Raw genomic sequence first — 16,831 nt, forward strand, 5'->3', positions numbered from 1 at the left:
GATTAAAATTTAATTCTGCACAAGAAAAATGCAACATTAGTAACTTTAACCATTAACCATTAGTTATGACAAGAATAAAGTAAGGACACACATGTCCAGTACATTTAGTTATACATGTTAAAAATAGAAGAGGGTGTCCCCTGTACAATTTCAGATAACAATTACTCTTCATGGTTTTGTGATTGGAACCAGTAGAAAAAAAGTTTTATTGTAATATTTTTGAAAAATATTTAAGATGGCATATTTAAGATGATTTAAGATGGCAAACATTCACTCAGTCTTAGATATACAGGAGATGATCAGTGGAGCTGAGTTTTTACCTCCATCATTGATATAAGGACTCAAGTAAGGGTAGAGTTTCTCAGTGAAGGACTGACCAGTGAAAGAGTAGATATGAGACCTGGCCTCCACATCATAAAAGGAGACCAGACCCTCCTCATAATCCACAAACACCCCCACTGTCTGGGGCTTCTCTCTCAGGGTGAGGGGAACAGAGGGACCAGCACAAGCCCAATACTGATCCTCATCCCTCAGAATCACAGTCCAGAATCCATACTGAGGTCTCAGTTTAATCTCCCCCTTCCTGTTAACAGACTCTCTGGCCACTCCTACACTCCACTCACTCTTCCCCTTGACCTGAACCTCATAGTAAAATCTCCCTGAGGAGAACCCCTCCTTTCCCAGGACCATGGCATACATGTAAAATCTCTTTGGGTTGTCAGGGAGCTTCTGTTTTGGGTCTCCATGTGTCACTTGTTTTCCATCATCAGACAGGATGAGGTAGTGATTAGCTGTATCAGGATCCAGAGTCACATCCACTGAGAGAAACATACAGAATGTTAAATGTACATAATAATAAACTACAAAACAACACTCATTATCTCATTATCTTTGGTCAAAATATATTGCTCAAAAAAATAAAGGGAATACTAAAATAACATCCTAGATCTGAAAATCTTTTTTTTTATGTACCATATTTTGTCCATTGTGATATTTCACCGCAATCAAAATTTGTCCTCTGCGTTTTACCCATCTATGCAGTTAGAACACATACACACACACACACACACACACACACACACACACACACACACACACACACACACACAAACGATTACTAGGGGGCTGTGGTGCACACGTGCCCAGAGCGGTGGGCAGCCCTAGCCCTAGCCCGGGGAGCAGTTGGGGTTAGGTGCCTTGCTCAAGGGAACCTCAGTCATGGCCTCATGCCTGGGAATCGAACCCACAACCCTCTGGTCACAAGACCCGTTCTCTACCACCAGACCATGACTGCATAGTGGAATGCGTTGAGAACAAAACATAAAAATGATCAATGTTCAATCAATATTATTATCCCATGGAGGTCTGGATTTGGAATCATACTGAAAATCAAAGTGGAAAATCAAATGGCAGGCTGATCCAACTTTAGTGGAAATTCCTCAAGACAAGTTAAAATGAGGCTCAGTAGTGTGTGTGGCCTTCAGGTGTCTGTATGACCTCCCTACAACACCTGGGCATGCTCCTGATGAAGCGGCAGGTGTTCTCCTAAGGAATCTCCTCCCTGACCTGAATTAAAGCATCAGTCAACTCATGGACACACTGTGGTACAATATGCAGTTGGTGGATGGTGTCCCAGATGTGCTCGGTTGTATTCACATCTGGGGAACGGGCAGGCCAGTCCATAGCATCAATGCCTTCATCATGCAGGAACTCCTGACACACTTCAGCCACATGAGGCCATGCATTGTCATGTATCAGAAGGGCCCTATGCGGCCCTCCAAAGAAATGCATCCCCACACCACTGCTGACTCACTACGAAAACAGTCATGTCTCCAGACTCTGTCACATGTGCTCATTGTGAACCTGCTCTCATCAGTGAAGAGCACAGGACGCCAAAAGCGAATCTGCCAATCTTGGTGTTCTCTGCACGGTGTTGGGCTGTAATCACAAGCTCCACTTGTGGGTGTCGGGCCCTCATATCACCCTCATGGAGTTTGTTTCTGACAGTTTGAGCAGAAACATGAACATTAGTGGCCTGCTGGAGGTAATTTTGCAGGGCTCTGGCACTGCTCCTCCTGTTCCTCCTTGCACTAAAGAGGAGTTAGTGGTCCTGCTGCTGGGTTGTTGCCCTGCTACAGCCCTCTCCATGTCTCCTGGTGTACTGTTCCATGCTCTGGACACTACTGACAGACACAGCAAACCTTCTTGCCACAGCTGACATTGATGGGCCATCCTGGATGAGCTGCACTACCTGAGCAACGTCTGTGGGTTGTAGACACCACTTCATGCTACCTCTATGGAACTGAAAAAATGCAAAAGTGACCAAAACATCAGCCAGAAAAGATGAGAACAGAGAAAAGGTCTGTGGTCTCCACCTGCAGAACCTCCTTTATAGGGGGTGTCTTGCTAATTACCTCTCATTTCTACCTGTTGTCTGTTCCATTTGCACAACAGAAGGTGAAATTGATTCACAATAAGTGTTGCTTCCTAACTGAACAGGTTGGTTTCACAGATTTGTGGCTGACTTGGAGTTACATTGTGTTGATTAAGTGTTCCCTTTATTTTAGGGAATATATTAACGTGCTTTATACATCGCTTTTTACAACACATGTCACAAAGCAGCTTTACAATTGTATGGGTCCAGATACCTAATGAGCAAGCCAGTGGTGAGGTGACAGTGGCAAGGAAAAACTCCATGAGATGGCAGAGATTAAGAAGAAACCTTGGGAGGACCAAGACTCAAAACGGGAACCCATCCTCCACTGGGTGGTCCGCTTGCATATATATTGCATAAAACTGACAAGCAGGATTGGTAGCATATGTTGCATATATTGGTAGCAAACTATAAAGCAGATGAACCCAATAGTCCAACAACTCAACCACAATTAATACAAGTTTATTTGGTTATGAGTTGCAGTAGTGTTAGGATTATCTAAAAAATTTAGATAAGTTATTCAAGTAGATAAGTTATTCAAGAAAGATTAGAAATCACACTGTACCTGCATACTGTTGACTCCTCTTCAATTCTGTGCTGACTGAATTTTAGGAAGAGAGATATTAATTTGATTTTAAAGAAGTTATTTTATAGCATTGGACTAAAAACATCTTCACTATTCTGTAATTCTATATAATATATTACGCTATGTTCACATTAACTATCCTAAAGTGAATTTTTTCATTAAGTGACACTGTGACGGGCAGTGTGAGCAACTAAAAAGGAAGCGATCACGCCAAGTCTCAGGGAAAGAGGATGGTTTAATAGAAAGTGCGCAAACCAAATACCCGTGACATAGATCCAGATTAAGGAAATAATAAGCAGCAGTCAACTGGTACAAAGACAAGACATATATAGACGAACAAACGACCCTCAGGTGAGACGGATCACGGGTCCCGCCCGCCTGAGGGACGAACATCACGTCACCAAAAACAGGACATCTGCTGCTGTAACCAGGGGCGACCGGCAGGGGGTCCCCCCACAACGTGACAGACCCCCCCACCAAAGCCGCACTCCCCTCCGGATGTGCGGCTTACAGCGGCAGCACACAAAACACAACAAAGGGGCGGGAGGGCGGGGACAAGACAGTGACCCGTTCCCTGCCGTCCTGAGCTGAAACACAAAACACATAAAAGCTCCTCGTCGCAGGACGCAGACCAGGCAGGGACCCGTTCCCTGCAGTCCTGGAGCTGAAACATAAAAAGGACAAACACGTTAGCTCGCCTCCTGGGCGGGACCCTGGACCGACCGGGCCGTCAACAAGACGATAACCACGCCCCGGTCGGTCACAGGGCCCTCACGCCCTAACTGGCCTTAGGCCACTTAAGCCCCACCGCTGTGTGTGGACCGGGAGCACATGGCCCAACATACATCATAGGTGTGGATGTGTGCAGGCCGCCACACTGGGGTGCGGCCACGGCTTCCACCGACACCTCCCGAACCTACCTCCTCGCTCGGAGCTGACCCCTGCCCTTTTCGCTAGGGGTCACCCCAGACTCCTGGGGAGTGAACCCCTCCCGGGGCCCCTCATCTCAAGGTGGACTCCTCCACCCAACCCAGGAGCGCCAGAGACCAGGGCCCTGGCAATCCGCCTCAGGGACATGCTGGTCACCCTGAGCTCGAAGGGGAGGGTCTCCGCCTGGAGACCCCACTAGGTCCGGGAGTGCCGCAGTCCACCTCCAGGAGCGACCCACAACACATCACACACACACGCACACAGACGACACACAACACATAACGCGCACTGCCCTGACCTTTGCACCCTCTTATACCCAGGGGGGAGGGGACCCCTTCTTGGCATGAGGAGACACCCTGTCCATACACCCTAGGCATCCTCAGCCTACAAAGGCGTACAGGGGCTCCTCCCTGCTCAGGGGTCCCTCCCAAAGGCCAGTTCTCCCTATGGAGCAGCGCCTTCTGAGCCACATGCCGTGGCTCAGGAACCCCATAGCTCCCCCCCAAAAACACATTTAGGGGGGGCCCCTCCGGGGGAACAACAAAACAAAAAACACAGACACAACATACAACATACACGCACCCAGGATGCCCTCCGTGCCACATCCAGTGGCATGGGACCTCAAATGGGCCCCTCCCCACACACAGTTAAGAGGGGTGCAAGAGAGGAATTACATAAAACAAAGCACGCTACACTCTAGGACAAAACGAACACGCAAAGACAGAACACAAACAAATGGACAGGACCCACCGATGCGCGCGCTCTGCGGAGCGCGACGCGCCGACTCCAGCTCTCTCTCTCTCACCGTTTTCACCACGGGATCCGTAGATCTTTGGAGAGAGAGAGCTATCCGCGAGCGGCTTGCGCGTCATGCCCACAGCGACGCGTCTCTCTGGCCCGCAGTCGCTCACCCCCGTCACCACGGGATATCGGGTGAGAGAGGTGAAAGGAGCAGAGAGATTCGCATCTCACGCGTTCTAGCACGCAGCATGCATCGGTGGACCCGTCACGAACACCACCAGCGAAACACACACACCACGGCACACTCGCACTCTCGCTCACGTCCGCGTCGTTATTAAAACCCAACACAACGTACATACACACACACACACACACATACAGACGATAACGGACAACGGACGTGCGCAATGTGAGGCACCGGTAGTTTCGCTGGGTGAGAGCGGAGTCTACTGGTCCCCAGCTCTAGTCACTGCCGTGTGATTTTACGGGTCTTACACAAACAACATTTAAACATGGCGGGATGAGTGGGGACAGACTCAACACACTCTCAGACAATACACGACAAACACACAGCACGTAGACAAACACTTACCACGAGACATGACCACGAACGAAGGAGAAAGTAAGGGAGACTGGCGGCTTCCGAAGGTGGCTGGTTATTCTGTGACGGGCAGTGTGAGCAACTAAAAAGGAAGCAATCACGCCAAGTCTCAGAGAAAGAGGATGGTTTAATAGAAAGTGCGCAAACCAAATACCCGTGACATAGATCCAGATTAAGGAAATAATAACCAGCAGTCAACTGGTACAAAGACAAGGCATATATAGACGAACAAACGACCCTCAGGTGAGACGGATCACGGGTCCCGCCCACCTGAGGGACGAACATCACGTGACCAAAAACAAGACATCTGCCGCTGTAACCGGGGGCGACCGGCAGGGGGTCCCCCCACAACGTGACAGACACAAATTAGATCTTTGTCAGGCAATGTAGACACAAATATAATCTTTCCAAATGAGGTATGCATCACTTTTTAATGTGATCTGTAATCGGATTCATAGCTGATTTGTTGCTGTGCGACTTGAATGAGAATGAATTGAAATCAGTACAATAATGCGGGAGGTTATGAGACTTCAATGAGAACAGTCAGATCTGAATTCTTGTGGCTTTTGGTTATATGCTGTTGCCAAAGCAACATTGGATAATAATAGCCGTGACCGCAGTTTGTGTGACACTAGCAGAAACAGAATCTGTGTTTACCTTCTCAACCTGATCATGTACAGATACGACCAAGTGGTTGTTGGCCTCCAGAGCAAATCACAATGCATATGTAAGAATAAGAATTTACTAGTTTAAATGAATGTTCTATGTTCAACTGCTGTTGGTATGCACTGGAATGACGTGTCATGTGGGGCGGGAGTTAAGAGGAGAGAAAAAGGAGAGTAAGGCGGGAGATTGACGAGTGTGTGCGCGGGGTTCATGTAGCCAGAGCGGCAGCCTGTTTAGTGATATTAAAAGACAAACCGGTGAACCAATAACCGTGTGTCTCCAAGTTCATTGTCCGGTTCAGCTACCCATCGCCAACCCGACCGACCCACAGCCCATGGTTGATGTGAGCTAGCTTTAGAGGGATAGAGAGACACCTCGCCCATTTTTAAGTTTTACATTGGTAGCAGCGGTGGTCTGCGATTTTTTTTTCGGTACACACGGTTGTTTGTGTTTTGAGGAAACTCGGACTTTAAGTTATAGGATTCAGACTTGTCTACCGTTTCATTTTTTTTAGGCTGCCTATCAGTTTATGCTACGTACTGCTATGTTTTGCTAGTCGCATGTACACCACGAAATGGCGGACGAACAGCAGGCTGCCCCTGCAGTGTCATTGCCCACTGTTGCGACACATTTACAAATGCCATTTAGAATTGAACTCCCTGCTCCCTTTATGGGCGAAGGCATGGAACCTTTTAGCTCGTGGATACAGCGTTTTGAAGTGGCTCTGGATGTTTCGACTGAGCAGTTAGCTAAAGACAAACTGCTAGCCGCGAGACTTAGCGGTCCCGCATTTGCATACTGGCAAAGTTTGCCTGCGCTGGAGAAAAGCGATTATGACCAAGCTAAAGCTCGATTGAGCACTGTTTTTGGACGTACTTCCTTTTTGGCTACTTTTCAAACTCATCTGGGTGCTCGTCCCCGCAAACCACAGGAGCCTTTAGAAGTTTATGCTGCTGATCTCACTAATTTAGTGGTCGAGGCTTTTCCCCAATATGGTGCTGAGGCACAAAGCTGTGAAATTTTTAGACGTTTTGTGACGGGTTTGGACCCCTCCCTACAACTAAAAATTCATGAACATGGAGCAGTCACCCTGGATGCTGCATTAAAAGTGGCAACTCAATGTGAACGAGCCCAGTTGGCTCTGACTGTAGCTGCACACATGCCCATTATGCCTGTAACAGTTCTACCCCAAGCAAACACCTGCGCACCGCCTCATATTGCTGAATTGACTGCTGCACTCGCTGACCTTAGAGCTAAGGTGCGCGAGTTGAAACTAACTCACCTGAAACACTCGGACAGTAAACTGAATAGACTCTCACAAGTTTCTATGTTCAATAAAAAGTAGTGTCTGTGTCTGCGTGCGTGTGTGTGCTTGTATGCCCAGTGGTGGATGGTGCTCTGTCACTAGGGTCTGTCCTCTCTCCCCTTCCTGCACCCCATTCAGTCCCCCAGGGGGCTGTGGATCCCGGTAGAGAGTACGCTGTGCGCAATTGGCTGCCGCTTCTCGCCGGTGTGTGTGTGATTGATTGTCTGTGACTTGTACCTGTGTTAAATTGTAAAGCGCCTTGGGAATCTGGAAAGGCGCTATATAAATCGAACATTCATTCATTCATTCATTCATTCTGAGTTCCAACAGGGATCCGCAGATGCCAGTCATCCCATGCATCTGTCATGCGCAGCAGCCTTCCACTCCTGCCCGATGGAATGCGGTACTGCGCGAGACTGCGTCCACCATCGTGGCTGTGCGGATTGCTGCGTCACTTCTTTGCAGACTCACTTCAGAGGACGACAGACTCTTCGTGATGACTTCTCACCGCCTCAAAGCCTGTCTGCCCCAGATTGGACAGCGTCCACTGAGGATCAACGCTACAACTGCTGCGATGATAACTCCACCCCGTCTTACCGGCTTCCACACTTTTGTCAGAACAGCACGCATCGCCATCGCTCGGACCGTTGGGAGGACTCCTCTCCTCCGCCTCACTGCTATGAACGGTACCATGCACATTCACCTTCCCGGGAACACTATGCACACCCAAGGCACTATTCTCCTCACACAGCACAGTCACCCAGGGCCCGTACTACCCGCTCACCATACCCTGCCCCCCCGCCCTCATGTACACAGTACTCATCCCCCTCCCCAGCACAAGGTCAACATGATGGCCCTTATCGCTCGTGTCACCCTTCCCCCTCATGCCACGTCCACTTTTCCACATCCCATGATGCCTCACCCTCTACTTCCTCCAGTAGTCAGGGAAACTATTAGAAGCTGACATTACGGACCAGATATCAGCTTCTCCAGTCCAGTTGGTCCGTCTTCATCCAATTAAGACCAAGTCTGATGCATCCGCCTCCTTCATTAGCATTAGTCTCTCCGGCTTCAAACAGCATGCCCTTATAGACACTGGGTCTGGTCTCTCCCTCATAACAGAAGACTGTTGTAAAACCATCCCTTCCCTAGCCGGCCAGCCCATTTGTAAATCCTTTGTAATGGCTTCTTCTGTAACTGGACATTCCCTGGACATGATAGGCTGCGTTACCGCCCCAGTACATCTTGGGGATGTTACTATATCCCACGTGTTCCATGTGGTGCATAACTCAAGCCACCCTGTGATTTTGGGATAGGACTTCCTCACACAGCACAATGCAATCTTGTCTGTTCCTGACACACACTTGCAGCTCTATGGAACTGCTGTGCCTTTCGTCCCAGCACAACGTCCCATTCCGTTACAATGCACCGCCATTGCTGCCTCCCCTGTGACAGTCCCAGCTTTATCTGAAATGGTAATTGCTGTCTCCATAACCGATGGCCCTTCGACTCAGCCCCGCACTGACTCATACGTAGGCATTGTCGAACCACAACCCCCCTCAACTTCTTCTTTGGCTTTTGCCAGGACTCTGACCACTCTTCACAATGGACGAGGCCTAATCAGGGTTGTTAACCCATCCCCTGAACCAGTTTCCCTTGCTAGTGGCTGTCCTATAGGCCAAGTGTTTTCCCTCTCAGGGCTACCCCATGAGGAATATAATCTGGTGTCAGCTGTGTCCGTGTCTCCCCCCCACGCTTACACCACTCCAGCAGTGGACTTGTCTGGCACATGTTTGTCACCGGATGAAGTGTCACAAATTTGTAGCCTCTTGTCAGAATTTGCAGATGTGTTTAGCTCTCACCCTTATGATTATGGCCGCACTGACCTTGTCTACCACACCATTGACACAGGGAACGCTAAGCCAATTAAGTTGCAACCTTATCGCACGTCTCCAGCAACGCAGGCATTACTACATGGGGAACTGGACAAGCTCTTGGCACACGGTATAATCGAAGAATCAAATAGTCTATGGTCCACACCGGTGGTGCTTGTTTGCAAGAAGGATGGCACCCATCGGTTTTGCGTTGACTACCGCAAATTGAATGCAGTTACTGTTAAGGACTCTCACCCGCTCCCTCGGGTCGATGACACCCTAGACAGGTTGGCTGGTGCTCAAATTTTCAGCACTATTGATCTCACTGCTGGCTATTTGCAGATTCCGCTTCATCCTTGAGATAAAGAGAAGACCGCATTCTCTACTGGCGCAGGTCTGTTTCAGTTCCAAACCATGCCTATGGGTATCTCAAACGCGCCTCCAAGCTTCCAGCGCTTAACACTAGAGCTCCTAGAGAAGCGAAAAATTTCACAGGGCTTGGTAGGGTCCATGTAGCCCACTCCCCTGCCGTGAAGGGATTAACGCCCATTGTCTTGGTAATGCGGTGGATGCGGCTCACCCCCAGCTCATACGCCTGCCAAAGCACAAGCTGGCTCACCCCCAAGCTCATATGACCAAAACACCAAACGTGATACTTCACGAAAAAGTTGAAGTTACAAGCAGACTGTATGTTACCGATACTACAACAAACGGCAGAAAATTTGTAGACTCGTGTTTCAAAAGTTACAATTCAATCGCACGTAGAGACGACAGTTTCTCGAATGAGTCCCGTCAAACAATAAAAATAAATAAAAATGTTTGAATCTTGCTCTTTGTATATTTCATATACTATACTATATAATATTTGTTGTAATCAAACACTTTCTGTTTCCGCGTTTGAATTCGCGTTTGAAAAGCTAAGAAATTATATGGCGCAATTAGCTTGATGCTAATGTTATATAGGAAATCCCATATCATTGCTAGCGAAAATTAGCATGGTCGCGTTGCATCACTGCATCACTGATAAATGTTGTGATCTAAACAGCAGGCTGGAAAAGGAGAGGAAAAGACAGGAAAACAAATTCATGTGCTCTCTATCTATCTATCTATCTATCTATCTATAGCCTATTTGTGTTAGAAGCATTTGTGTTTCTGCTTGTTTGTGATCTAAACAGCAGGCTTGAATCTTGCTCTTTGTACATTTCTCATACTATCTATCTATCTATCTATCTATCTATATTTGTGTTAGAAGCGTTTGATAGAAGCATTTGTGTTTCTGCTTGTTTGTGATCTAAACAGCAGGCTTGAATCTTGCTCTTTGTACATTTCTTATACTATCTATCTATCTATATTTGTGTTAGAAGCATTTGATAGAAGCATTTGTGTTTCTGCTTGTTTGTGATCTAAACAGCAGGCTTGAATCTTGCTCTTTGTACATTTCTTATACTATCTATCTATCTATCTATCTATCTATCTATCTATCTATCTATCTATCTATCTATCTATATTTGTGTTAGAAGCATTTGATAGAAGCATTTGTGTTTCTGCTTGTTTGTGATCTAAACAGCAGGCTTGAATCTTGCTCTTTGTACATTTCTCATACTATCTATCTATCTATCTATCTATCTATCTATCTATCTATCTATCTATCTATCTATATTTGTGTTAGAAGCATTTGATAGAAGCATTTGTGTTTCTGCTTGTTTGTGATCTAAACAGCAGGCTTGAATCTTGCTCTTTGTACATTTCTTATACTATCTATCTATCTATCTATCTATCTATCCATCTATCTATCTATCTATCTATATTTGTGTTAGAAGCATTTGTGTTTCTGCTTGTTTGTGATCTAAACAGCAGGCTTGAATCTTGCTCTTTGTACATTTCTTATACTACCTCTCTATCTATCTATCTATCTATCTATCTATCTATCTATCTATCTATCTATCTATCTATCTATATTTGTGTTAGAAGCATTTGGTAGAAGCATTTGTGTTTCTGCTTGTTTGTGATCTGTGATCTGTGACTTCTGGGTGCAGAGACTTTCTGGGTGAGGCTGCTGCCTCAGTCTTGCTCTGTGAATTAACATAATAAAGGGTGATGTTTGGCTTTGCTAATTGCTGGCAAGAAGGAGAAGAAGGAGGGGTGATGTCCTCAGAATCCTGAATTCTCAGGAGCCCTAGTGTTAATGGAGTTGGTTCTTCGGGGCCTCCACTGGAAAGTTTGTTTGATTTATCTCGACGATATTATTATGTATAGTGCAGACTTTTCGCAACATCTCCAGCACTTGAAAGAAGTGTTCCAACGGTTTCGTGTTGCTGGCCTCAAACTGAAGCCATCCAAGTGCCACCTTGCCCAATCTTCAGTCACCTTCTTGGGCCATCGTGTTTCCAGTGAGGGGGTTCAGCCTGATCCCGCGAACACTGAGAAGGTTGCATCCTGGCCTGTTCCTTGTCAAGTGAGAGCCTTCTTAGGCTTGTGTTCCTATTATAGGCGATTTATCAGGCAGTTTTCCCACATTGCAGAGCCACTCAATCAACTAACTCACAAAAGTGTGCCATTTGAATGGTCCCCCGCAACGGATGAGGCCTATCATGCATTGAAACGTGCCCTAACCTCCCCGCCTATCATGGCGTTCCCTAATCTGACAGCTCCATTCCTGCTGTACACTGATGCCTCCACTCAGGCTATTGGTAGTGTATTCTCCCAAAGGGTGGATGGGAAGGAATATGTTGTGGCATATGCGAGTCATACCCTCTCCACCTCGGAAAACAAGTGGTCAACCTTTGACCGTGAGCTGTTTGCAATTGTGTGGTCTGTCCGTCATTTCCGCCACTATTTGGCCTTCCATCAGTTCACCATCATTACTGACCACAAGCCATTAGTTGGTCTCAGGAAACTTCCCATAGATCAGGATCCCACAGGTAGACGTGCACGTTGGGTGGTCGAATTGGACCTCCATGATTGGATAATCATACACAAGGACGGCTCTAAACACCTCAATGCCGATGCCATGTCTCGCCGCCCTCACAATGCATTGCCAACACTCCCTGAGAAATCCTCGTTGGCCACAGTCGCGACTCAGACAACTGCGGATCATGGTCAGGACTCGTCCCATGACCGGGACTGCCTTGCAACGGTCTCCGATTTGTGTCCTACATCGACAAACCTAGTTCACATTCATGCTGATTGGAACCTACCGGAGGAACAGCGGAAAGACCCCGATATTGCAGTGGTGCTTGACTGGTTGGATTATGGTCGACGACCACTCCTGTGGAAACTTAAAACGGATTCCGCCCTTCCTTCCTAAGCTGTGGTCTCAATTCCCCCGTCTCAAGGTGTGCAATGGTATTCTGTGCAGGCAGATGCACCACCACGCATCACAGAGGATTCTTGCACAAGTGGTTGTCCCCAGACCACTAGTTCCGCAGATTTTGCGCCAACTGCATGGCCACCCTTCAGCAGGACACTATGGCATGGCCAAAACTATAGATAGAGCAGTACAAACCTTCTACTGGCCCTACATGTCTTCTGACATAGCCCGACATTGCAAGCAATGTACCGCTTGTCAGTCACGGCACTCGCCGATACCTCGCCCGCAGGCACCGCTGATTCCGATTTCACCTCGCCTGCCTTTTCAAATTGTAGCAGCTGATATTACTGAACTCCCACGGTCAACCAAGGGTAACTGCTATGTGCTAGTTCTACTGGACTTGTATACTAAGTTTGTCAACCTGTACCCACTGCAGAATCAAACAGCCATTGCAGTGGCACACTGTATCTTCGAGCAGTATGTCCCCCAGCATGGCGTCCCATTGGCCTTGCACTCTGATCAGGGGCAACAATTTGAATCTGCCCTCATAAAACATCTCTGCACCTTACTGTCCATTCAAAAGCTTCGAACATCACCGTACCATCCTCAGTGTGATGGTGCTGTGGAATGCTACAATCGTACGTTTAAGGCAGAGCTGTCCAAATATCTGTTTGACCTGGGCTGTGAGTGGGATGATCACCTCCCTCAGGTTGCATTGGCTTACAACACCACAATCCACAGCAGCACAGGATTCACTCCATTTTTCCTAGCCCATGGTCATGAGGCTTGTGTCCCAGTGGACACGCTCATCCACACCCCAGACTTGGCCTCCTCAGGCACGTCTACCACTCCTGCTGCTTATGCCACTTCTTTGCAGGTGCGGCTCAAGAAAGCATACAAGTCCGCTAATGCTTTCAGGAACGAAGCACAGGACAGTCAACGGAGGTACTATGATCGCCGGTTGAACTACTGACCATATGAACCTGGGGATTTGGTTTTGGTGGACAATCCTGCTCAAGCTCATGACAATCTGGCCCCACGCTGGGTTGGCCCTTATGAGGTCTTGGGTCAAATACGCCACGCTCGCCACCCCTGCCCTGTGGACTTCCAAGTTCGTGATTTGACCCGCCCACAGAGTAAGCCCAAAATCCTTCATTACAACTGTCTCAAACCATTCATTTCAGGACCCCACAGCACAGCTATTTAGGGCTCCATCTCCCAGTCCTAAGGCCCCACTCCTTTGTCTCCTATGGCCTGCGGCTCCGGGTTTGGCTCCCTCGCATACGCCCCTGCCTGACACATCCCCACCCCCAACCCAGAGTGATGCCTCACACTCACCCAACCCTGCCCCCTTACCACACATTCCTCAGCCTCCATCACCACCGGCTACACAAGGACTGCCCTCCGACCTTCAGGCCGTGACCCCCTCCACGGGAAGGGTTCGCCGCCAGCCGTACGCTTAGCTTTTTTGGCAGGACTGCCTTCTCTCGTTAAATCCATCTCTGATTTGTTGTTCCAGGTTTGCTCCCACTGTCGACACTAAACCCGCGAGTTTTCAATTTTCAATTTTTTTTTTAAAGCATTCATGTGCCGCGCCAAATAGAATTCTGTCACTAGCCTTGCGAGAACTGCCACCTGCAGTAGTCTGGGTGGCAGTTCCACCTGCAGTAGTCTGGGTGGCAGTTCTCGCGAGGCTAGTGACAGAATTCTGTTTGGAGCGGCACATGAATGCTTTAAAAAAAATTAAAATTGAAAACTGAAAATACAGGAAAAAAAAATACGGGATGACACCGGGACAGAGCGGTAAAATACGGGACTGTCCCGGCCAAAACAGGACACTTGACAGGTATGCCTATAATATGAATGTAGCTTATATTGCATTATAGCTATTGGTCACAGATTTCTTGTTAGAGACTTATTTATTTATTTATTTTTAATAGGAAAGCTTCTCACCTGCTTCTTTCAACTTAGTATTCAGTGTTTCACTGAGTTTTTCCTGAAGCTGAGAGAGAACTTTCCTCACAGTCTCCACATTCACCTCAGTGTCGATACTGATGTCAGTCCAGTTCTTGGTGTGTGGAGGGCTGTTCAGTGTTGGGTAGATCTACAGTACAGCAGGAGAGAGGAGAAACTCCTCAGCATGGGGAGGGTTGTCCTGTGATGTGCTGTGTTGTCTCTGAGCAGAGAGAGGAACACTGACCTGTAGGAGGTGGATGTGGTCCTCAGTGTGGGAGAGCTGCTCCAGCTCACTTTCTCTCCTCTTTAGTTCAGTGATCTCCTGCTTCAGGTCTTTAATGAATCCTTCAGCCTGCCTCTCTGCTGCTTTGTGCCTGGCCCGGCCCAGCTCAGCCTGGCTTTTCTCAATGGATTGCACCAGAGCAGTGAAAACCTCAGTGCTGTCTGCAATATCTTTCTCTGGTCTTTTCTAATGGAAGAATACATTTTTACTTTAATCAGTTAAGGTTATGTGAAATTTAACTTCAGTTAAAAATGTTCTGCCAAACTGAATTAAAATTAGTTTGTAGCCATACAGCCATACTTGATATGGTCCTCTGTGTTTGTTGTTGTGTTGTTGATGTTGTTTTTGACACACCTCCTGGTTAGCCCATGTCACGTAGGGCTACGCCCCCCTCTTCTAGCTGTCACTCCGGTTTCCCTGTTCCTCGTGTCTGTGTTGTTCCCTGCTCATTCATCCCGCCTTGTTGTCTGTTTCTATGGTCCCCCCCCCATCTGCCACGCCCGTGTCGTCAGTGTCTCCAGCTGTGTCTAGATTAGTTCTGTGTATTTATAGTCCCAGTGTTTTCCTTGTGCCTTATTGCGTATTTTGTGAAGTTTGTGAATCCTTCTGAAAGTGTTACGATGTCTGGTTGGTAATCTGTATTTGTGTTTCTTGTGAGTTTCCCCAGATTTGTTCTGTATTCCGTGCTAGTATTTTGTTCCTGCCTGTTCTGTTTCCTCGCCTGGTCTTTGTAAGTACTCCCCGTGTTTAGTATGTCGCTACTTGTTCAATGTTCGGACACCCTTGAAGAATTGACCTGTGCTATCCTTTTCAACCCTGAATATGGACTTCCCTTTAATAAATCTCGCTCTCCTCAGCGTTCGTGTCCGCCTCCTCGTTCAGCAGCGCGCTATGCGTTACAGCCCACCTTCTGCCTCACCTGTCTCTTGTTTCCCCTTCATCACTGTGTGTTTACACCTTTGTAATGTCTACGTCTGTACATCAATAAATGTTCTCTGTTGGTTCTCTAGGCTTCCCCTCCCTCACACTGTGACCACATATGAAGTATGTGGTGTTTCACCCACTTTTCTGAGCTCTACTGTGTGTTTGATCTCTTCCATCTTCTTCTCTCTCTCTTGAATCATCTCCCTGAAATCTGATCGTGTCTTCCCCAGCTGTGTCTGTAGATAAAGAGGTAAATAAAGAAAAGGTGTTTTACCCATATGAAATGGTGGCCTAAGTTTCCTTGAAGTTTTTTTATAAATCTGTGTTGTGTTTAATGTTGATTTTATTCAGTGTTAGTGTCTCACCCTTTTCTCTCTACTCTCCTCCTCTATGGTAACAGTGTTGTGAGTCCTGTGTTCTCCCTCAGTGCAGAACTGACACACACACATTTCGTCTTCTCTACAGAACAGCTCCAGGGGTCTCTCATGTTTCTGGCATATGTAGTCCTCCACATTCTCCACAGGGTTTATTAGTTTGTGTTTCTTAAGTTTTGGAACATTATTATGGGGCTCTAGATGAGACTTACAAAATGTCAGACCACAGTGGAGACAGGATTTTACAGCCATCAACTTCACTCCAGTGCAGACATCACAAAGAAAATCAGTTTCATCAAAAACGTCAAGGACTGATAAGAAAGGAAACAGGAGGAAACAATCATTATTCTTAATCTATATTTTAAAGTATTTGGATTATCTTCATATCAGAATTGGCAATACTTCTCAACATACTCGATGTTACTGAGTCTCTGACTAGTGCTGACTAAATGATGAACAGGTAATAATAATCTGGTGATGCCAGTCTTGTACACTGAGGTGAGAGATGCTGGGAAATGTAGTCTCTGGAATTGTGCTGCATGACACAGTAGTCAGTACTAGTTGTATTCTGATCATACTGTTACCGAACCAGTATAGCGTTAAGCTAAAAATTATGTATGATATTTCTTAACACACAAGCTGTATTTCTGTCCTGTGTGTATGAGCTGTGTAACTTACACTCAGGCAGGACATCTATTTGCCTCTTTCTGCTTCGTCGTGATGATGATTCTGCCATTTCTTTCTTTCCCATTTGTTAACACTTTTTAGAAAAAAATCACATGACTCAGAAAATACACATATATCTGTCACACATCAGCTAAAAAGGACTACAAACTTCTTGCATAC

At 47.0% G+C, this 16,831-nt stretch overlaps 1 protein-coding gene across 2 annotated transcripts in view; it reads right to left on the reverse strand.

Annotated features, from left to right (window-relative positions):
* The window catches only part of LOC143488586 (E3 ubiquitin-protein ligase TRIM39-like), a 19,482-nt gene continuing 2,651 nt past the window's right edge, over positions 1–16,831 (reverse strand). For both annotated transcript variants that reach the window (XM_076987381.1, XM_076987382.1), the window contains exons 2-8: positions 16,664–16,745; positions 15,977–16,296; positions 15,752–15,847; positions 14,649–14,873; positions 14,402–14,552; positions 3,000–3,035; positions 1–818 (exon numbers count right to left, since the gene is read on the reverse strand). In XM_076987381.1, coding sequence (XP_076843496.1) covers positions 271–818; positions 3,000–3,035; positions 14,402–14,552; positions 14,649–14,873; positions 15,752–15,847; positions 15,977–16,296; positions 16,664–16,736 — 1,449 coding nt within the window. In that variant the 5' untranslated portion in view covers positions 16,737–16,745 and the 3' untranslated portion in view covers positions 1–270. The remainder of the gene's footprint in view (positions 819–2,999; positions 3,036–14,401; positions 14,553–14,648; positions 14,874–15,751; positions 15,848–15,976; positions 16,297–16,663; positions 16,746–16,831) is intronic.

This window comes from Brachyhypopomus gauderio, unplaced genomic scaffold (assembly GCF_052324685.1).
Source record: "Brachyhypopomus gauderio isolate BG-103 unplaced genomic scaffold, BGAUD_0.2 sc52, whole genome shotgun sequence".
Taxonomy (NCBI): Eukaryota; Metazoa; Chordata; class Actinopteri; order Gymnotiformes; family Hypopomidae; genus Brachyhypopomus; species Brachyhypopomus gauderio.